We start from the raw sequence: 6,933 nt of genomic DNA on the forward strand, positions 1-6,933 counted from the left end.
AAAAAAAATGAAACTATGAGTTGGATTGATGCTGTTTGTCTTTTGGAAATATCCTGTGTGGTGATTTTATCAAATTTTATCCAATCAGACAAAGCTGTAAAAAAATACATTGTAAGACATTAAATAATAGTTTGGAAAAAAAATCTGGATTTCTGAGCATCAATGCCAGGAGATTAAAACCTCAGAGAAGGAAAATCCCTGTTTAAACATTTGAGTAATCAAACAAAACTTGAGGATGAGAAAAAGGATTAAAATTGTGACATTAATTTAACCATAAAATCAATAAACAATGTTTTATTGTAGCAGTCGGCTGTGTGTTTTAAGCTTTTGTTTTTCTTATTGTCTTTCAGTTGTTGGAATTTGGTTGAACCTATCTGATCCCTGTGCATGCCGAGCGGAGCAATGCATGTGTGTGTGTGTGTGTGTGCGTGTGTGTGTGTGTGTGTGTGTGTGTGTGTGTGTGTGTGTGTGTGTGTGTGTGTGTGTTTGTGTGTGTGTGTGTGTGTGTGTGAGGTGGCGTGTGCTTCACTGCAAAGATTTATGTTGCTCCAGGACATGCATTTTTTTAGTGCATCTTGTTAGTTCATTCCTGTCACCTCTCTCCCTCTCCCTCCCTCCATCCTCTGCTTTTTCAGCACTGAAGGGGGGATGGGGCAGGGGAGGGAGGGGCGGTGGTGGAGCCAGTCACCATGGTTACCGTGCCACGACAAATATTCATCAAGTTGTTAGAATAAAAACAAATGGGAGTGCATTATAATTGCTCTTACTGACTGGGACACAATAATGTGTTCATATATTATGAGTGAGGGGAGGCAGAGTGGGAGGGAGGGCAAAAATGAAAAATAAAAAAATAAAATAAAAATCTATTTAAAATATCTGCTGACCCTGCAGGCGGACGGCATGTGGCACACACACATTTTGAGTTTTTTCACCTGTTCCTGTGTGACTTTACCTGCTTATCGGATTCACTGGGAGGACTTTGGTGAGTCTCTCCTTCCCTTTCTTTGTCCCTCCATCTCTCGCTCTTCCTGTACTGTTGTGTAGCCGCGGGCGATACTGTGATGTGTCCTCCCTCTGTCCCTCCCTCCCGCTCCCTCTCTCTCTGTCCCTGTCACCTTCAATTGCTCTGTGAAACTAGACACACTGCCTGGGGCGGGCGGGGGGACGGAGCGAGGGAGGGACGCAGGAAGGGAGGGAAAAGGGGAGACAGACAGCTTTACAGACAGACAGAAGGAATAAGCGCTGTGTGACATGTAAAACAAACAGGATTATCACATGAAAAGAAAAAAAATCGATCATGTTGTTTTCATTCTGTCCAGATAATCAAACACTTAAAACAACAGGACTAATTCAGCTGAACCAGGCGAGTGTTTGACCCTTGACCTGCTTGCGTGTGTTGCCGTAAACACAATAAATGAGGTTTTTAAACCTGCTGAACTGGTTTGACAGGGAAACAGCTTTACAACTAAATCCTGAACAAACAGAAGCTGAAGATCTTTAAAATCTCCTGAGAATTTATTTTTTATCCTTCACTTTCCTCTTCTTTTGCACCAGATGTCAATTATTTTGTTAAAACTATTTTGGGTGTTTGGGCCGACCATAAAACATGCAGGTGTTTTCAGAACTGCTGCCATTGCTCATACTGACTCATGTAAACAGCATTATTTGTATTTGTGCCTTATTTGTTCTCGTTGTCTGACCTTAAATCAGACCAGGGTGTCAAACTCATTTTCATTTTGGGCCAAATCAAAATCATAAATGCTCTTAAAGGGCCGGTTGTGCCGAGTATATTGATAAAACCTGATCACAAACTGTTAAAATATCAATAGTTCTTAAAATTAAATACATTATTTAATTTGTATTGAGTCCCTCCAGGATTTTGTGAATTTTAAAAATAAAAATCAAAGTGTTTGTGGTACTAATTTGAAAATATTTGCTCTTATTTATGACGGTAAATGTGACTTTTTATTCCTCGCTCTGTAGATCATGGACTATAACCTGATATCAATTAAAGCTGAGGCAGCTGTTTAGTGCAAGTAAGAAAGTTTTTGACAATTTTTGCGAAAAATATGCAATAAACTCCCAATTAGTGCCAAAAGTGTGGGGATTTGTTGATTTTCCGTGAATTTCCAGGATAATTCTCAAGAAACTGGAATAATTTGGCAGTAAATAGATAAAAACTGCATTGATTTGATTGGTAACATGATATTTAATCACACTTAGTGTTTAGTGTAGGATCCAGATGTACAAATGCGGATTGTCCTTTTGGATAACCATGCAGGCTGGAGTGGCAGCATCATGCTGTGGGGCTTCTTTGCTGCAGGAGGGACTGGTGCACTTCTCAAAGTATATGACAAAACCAAAAAAATAACATAACTTTGAATTATTGTCTTCCAAATGCTCAATGACCCAAACATTTTGTAGCAGCCATCAGAAACCCCTGAAACAATATTTATGGGCAAATCTGAACTTGTAGGATTTTAACTGACTCAGCAGTTCTGTCAGGAGGAATTGGTCAAAATTACAGCAAACTTTTAACCAAATCTTGTTTAAGTAAACCCAAAAGTTTGACTTTTTTTTTTCTCCAAATACTGATAAAATAGATGTAAATGTCTAAATTTGAAGAAACGTCTCCAAAAAAAAAATCCTGTTTAGCTAAAAGAAACATTTTTTGTAAACTTTGGAAATGCAAAAATGAAAAACTTTAGTTTGACTTCATGTCAGACAGTGGGAAAATGAAGCTCTTAGTTTTAGAGTTTACCCAATAATTTTGACAAAAGTGCTTGAATACTTAGTGAAGAAATATAAGAATTCACATCTACCACATAGTTTCTGATTTAAAAAGAAGTTTTATTAGAAGTGTGACAACTAACATAATTGCAGAGAAAGTCGACTGCGACATAAACAAAGTTCTTAATTTCAAGTTTTCTGTTTGTGTTTTTCTATTAAAAAGTGTTGCTGTTGTGTGCTTAATTTTAGTTCAACATCATATTTTCCAATACAAGTGGCTAAATGTTTGCAAATACACATAAGATTTATTGCAGGTCTATGAGGGCGCTCCGCATGGTTCCATCCTTGGCCCATTTTTTGTTTGTTTTTTGTTTTTCTCCACAGAAGAAAATGCAACATTTCAAACTCATATTTTCAACTCTATGCTAAAGACAAAAAAACTTTTTCACCTTTTACTTCAAATCCAAATACATGAAAACGTCTTTACCATTTAAAACAACAACAACAAAAAAAACAAATTGAACATCTTTTGAGAAAATTTTAAAGATAGAAATTTGATCAAATGGGAATCTACTTTAAGAACTGATGCCAAACTTGTCTTTTAAGAAGCATAATAATTATTTTCTTGCTCAGGCACAATTTTGTACCAAAAATGAAAAAAATCTCAATTATAGCTGATGTGAAATTTAAGAACAAAAATCAAAGATAGTATCACCACAAAAAATATTTATTGTGATTCTGAAGAGAAAAGAGCTTTCCAAACCAACCGGATCCTACCTGAAAATTATTCCCATTCTTCTGTCTTCTGCTCCAAATGCATCCAAATTCCATTTTATAAGGCCTCAATCTCACGTTATCAGGTTTAACGCTGAAACTGCCTTGCTTCTGTACTAAACTACTTTGTTTAATTCTCCAAGCTAACCTTTTGGATTCCCCTTGCTGGGGTTTTGATAGTATTGTCCATTTTTTCACCGAACTCTAACCCGGTTCATGGGAAAACAACCTGCAAGGAATGCAAGGACGCAGTTCCGTTAATTTCACTGGCTCAGGTGTGCTGCATGGGCGGGACGAAGGTTCCTATAGGGTGTGACGTTCCGCTCAGGTAACAGGTTTCTACACTGAAACTGTGAGTCAGAATTGAGCGGAGATCGCAGGTTTTTGGGGACAAACGGATTTCTGTCCGTTTTTAAGAAAGTTTTAAGAAAAGTGATACAACTTCCTAAACTTTAGTTTCTGCTGTGTCATCAAGAGGGGGATTAAGTGCATCGTTTGACGATTTATTGAAATAACCAGGTTCAAACTATTTAAAGAGATTTTTTTTAACGTATTTGTTCGTCAAAATGGCGACGAAGGTGCTCCTTTCTGTATTTTTTTTGTGCGTAACAGGTGAGTGAAGAGTGGAGGGTCTTCCTGTCGGTTCCCTCCCCGCCTTGCCCTTTTCTTTGTTTGATAAACAGACATTTTGTGCTCGGCTTGTTTTCGGCTGTTTGTGTTCAGCGGTGATTAAATGTTTCCATGCTTTGCTCTCGGGTCATGAAGTCGCATTTTCTTCAGGTTTGCGGGGCTCCAACGCGCAGGTATGCGGCCGTCTGCAGATGAAGGACAGGATTGTAGGAGGGGTGGACGCCTCGAATGGGGCTTGGCCATGGCAGATAGATATTCAGGTAAACCCCAATTAAACGGAAATGTTTCCACTTTCATCCCGTGGGTTCACAGCTGCGCCCGGAGGAAAGCTTTGGTCTGGGTTTTGTTGTGAAGCTGACCTGCTGAGAGAGGGATTTGCCTGTGATGCAGATGTGACTCACTGCTGTTTTCCTTCATTCCCCTCCTCTCTGCCTCCAGAAATCTAACGAACATGTCTGTGGAGGCTCCCTCATCACGCAGGACTGGGTGCTTTCAGCTGCACATTGCTTCCCCAAGTAAGAAAGCTCCACCCGGACAGAAACTGCTAAAAGTTGCCATTTCGCTGCATTGAAAGTATCTGAGTTGTTTTGCATTTAATCAGAATCTGAAACATTATAACTGACCTTAAGATTAATATGTTTATTCAATATGTCAAACCTAAAGAGGACCTTTCAAAAAATGCCTATTGCATATCTTTATTTTATTATTTAAATCAAATGCTAAATTACATCAAATCTTTGCACAGATTACCAATAAGCAACTTTTAGCAACATTCATAATCCATTATGTGCTTTTTCGTGGTATTTGCTGTTTAAATTGAACCATAGTGTGGTGTGAATATTTATCAGAAAATCTGTATTTAAACCTTTTTTCATGCAAAAATGAGTAACAGCCTTTAAAGTTCACATTTCTACCATTTTTAAAATCTTTTAAACACCCAGCTTTTTTGCATTTTGGTCATGAAACGGAGAAGTCTGAGGAGGAAAATGGAGTCAGGCCGATCCTCAAAGCCTGCATATTGGCATGTAGGCAAAAATAATTCAAATTTTCCAAATTGTTTTCAACAAGAGGAAATAAAGACTGACCAGAGCGTTGCTCTGAGAGGGCCTTGGATTTAAAATGTTTGCATAATCTGTGCTTTTCTTGTTCATAACATTCCAATAGTAAAAAGTGGCACTACATATTTAAGTTATTCACCTATTAGAACTACTTTCTATGATGGCTCTCGATGTCTGCTCTGATTTGAAAGATTAAAGCGTAATTATTTCTTATTTAACGTCTCTAATTTGTCATTTTTCAGTCCATCCGATCCGTCCTCCTACGTTCTGTACATCGGACGGTACCAGCTGAATGGGATCAACGAGCACGAGTTGTCCCGTACAGTGAAGCGCATAGTGATTCCATCTGGTTACCAAGACCCCAACAGTGGCAAAGACATCGCTCTCCTGCAGCTGTCCAGCCCCGTGTCCTGGAGCAACTACATCCAGCCTGTGTGTTTGCCTGCGCCGGGAACGTTGTTTCCCACTGGGATGACCTGCTACGTCACTGGCTGGGGAAACATCAGGGAAGACGGTAAAGCCGTTAACTTTCTGTTGTGGTACCGGCAGCTTTCTGGAAAGTAGAATATCCTCAGTTGATGTATTTCATTTCAGAACATGGGGCTCTGATGTTAGTCACACATCCAAGTGCAAAGAAATAAAAAAGAGAAGGGTGTCTTTAAATGATTAAGCAAAAAAAACTAATCAATAATTATATCGACTGCAGATGCAAACAATTGACTTATGATTAATGTTCAGATTAAAATTAGTTCCAATTGATTAACTAATAAGTGTTGTAGATAAACCTCCATCCAGAAGAGGGCGCCACTGGTCATTCTTAAGACGTGCATGTTCTAGGAGAAACAAGATGGTGGAGGGCGCTTTTCTGAACAGTCCAAACATAATCCAAATCTGTTTTCAAAATATAAATACATTTTTCTCCATATTTTTCTAACCTAAAAGGTTCTTGTTTTTTGTTTCATTAATGTCTAAAGTTGATGAGAGAAAACCAGAATTTTCTGTTTATTCACTCAACACTTATACAATATTTGTAAAAAGAAAAAAAAAAAGTCCTTTTTATTAAAAAAAAAAAAAAAAAAGCTTATTGTGGAAAAATTACCCTTATGGAAAGACGGTCGGCCCCCTTAACACAACAATTTTCAGGAAAATAGTTGCTTATCAATTGTTAGTTGATTAAGATCAGTTAACTTTTGATTAATTCATTAATCAATAACTTGCATCCCTAATAACAGCTGATAGAAAACCCTTTTATGTTTCAGCCATATTGTCTAAACACTAAAACAATACTATTGTAATGTAAGATGATCTTAAGTTTTAAAACATGCTTTGCTAAATGAAAACCACCTGTAATTAACTAGCTTATCTGCTCTCCAGTGCCTCTGTCAGGAGTTGGGACTCTGCAGGAAGTGGCGGTGCCAATCATCTCCCAGGCTTCCTGTCAGGAAATGTACCAAATGAATCGGGTGGAGCAGGTGGACATTCTATTCGACATGATCTGTGCAGGATACCAGCAGGGCGGCAAAGACTCCTGCCAGGTACCATTTGATTTATGTTAACAAACATTCACTCGTTTGAGTGCATTCCCTGAGATAAAGACATGTTGCATGTCTTTGTTTACATTTGGGAATTTCACGCATGTGCACAACACTGAAAGGCGAAAAGACTTTTTTTTTTTTTTTTTTTTTTTTACTTTCTACCCAAAGCTGTTTTTTTTTGGAAGAACCCCCTATACAAAAAAAAA

At 38.2% G+C, this 6,933-nt stretch overlaps 1 protein-coding gene and 1 long non-coding RNA gene across 3 annotated transcripts in view; one reads left to right on the plus strand and one right to left on the minus strand.

Annotated features, from left to right (window-relative positions):
• Positions 1 to 3,711, minus strand: part of LOC106939035 (uncharacterized) — a 9,362-nt gene extending 5,651 nt beyond the window's left edge. The window contains exons 1-2 of one of the 2 annotated variants that reach the window (XR_001422746.1): positions 3,508 to 3,711; positions 953 to 1,143 (exon numbers count right to left, since the gene is read on the minus strand). This is a non-coding gene — a long non-coding RNA (uncharacterized LOC106939035). Of the gene's footprint in view, positions 1 to 952; positions 1,148 to 3,507 lie in introns of both variants that reach the window. The other variant, XR_001422745.1, reaches the window with a different exon arrangement.
• Positions 3,712 to 3,858: 147 nt separating this feature from the next.
• LOC106939034 (serine protease 33-like) overlaps positions 3,859 to 6,933 on the plus strand; it is a 7,783-nt gene continuing 4,708 nt past the window's right edge. Inside the window, exons 1-5 of the mRNA XM_015021292.1 lie at positions 3,859 to 4,116; positions 4,285 to 4,394; positions 4,573 to 4,649; positions 5,435 to 5,706; positions 6,567 to 6,727. Of these exons, the coding sequence (XP_014876778.1) occupies positions 4,071 to 4,116; positions 4,285 to 4,394; positions 4,573 to 4,649; positions 5,435 to 5,706; positions 6,567 to 6,727 (666 nt within the window). The 5' untranslated portion in view covers positions 3,859 to 4,070. The remainder of the gene's footprint in view (positions 4,117 to 4,284; positions 4,395 to 4,572; positions 4,650 to 5,434; positions 5,707 to 6,566; positions 6,728 to 6,933) is intronic.

This window comes from Poecilia latipinna, unplaced genomic scaffold (assembly GCF_001443285.1).
Source record: "Poecilia latipinna isolate Pla-1442-1.1 unplaced genomic scaffold, P_latipinna-1.0 Scaffold2754, whole genome shotgun sequence".
Taxonomy (NCBI): domain Eukaryota; kingdom Metazoa; phylum Chordata; class Actinopteri; order Cyprinodontiformes; family Poeciliidae; genus Poecilia; species Poecilia latipinna.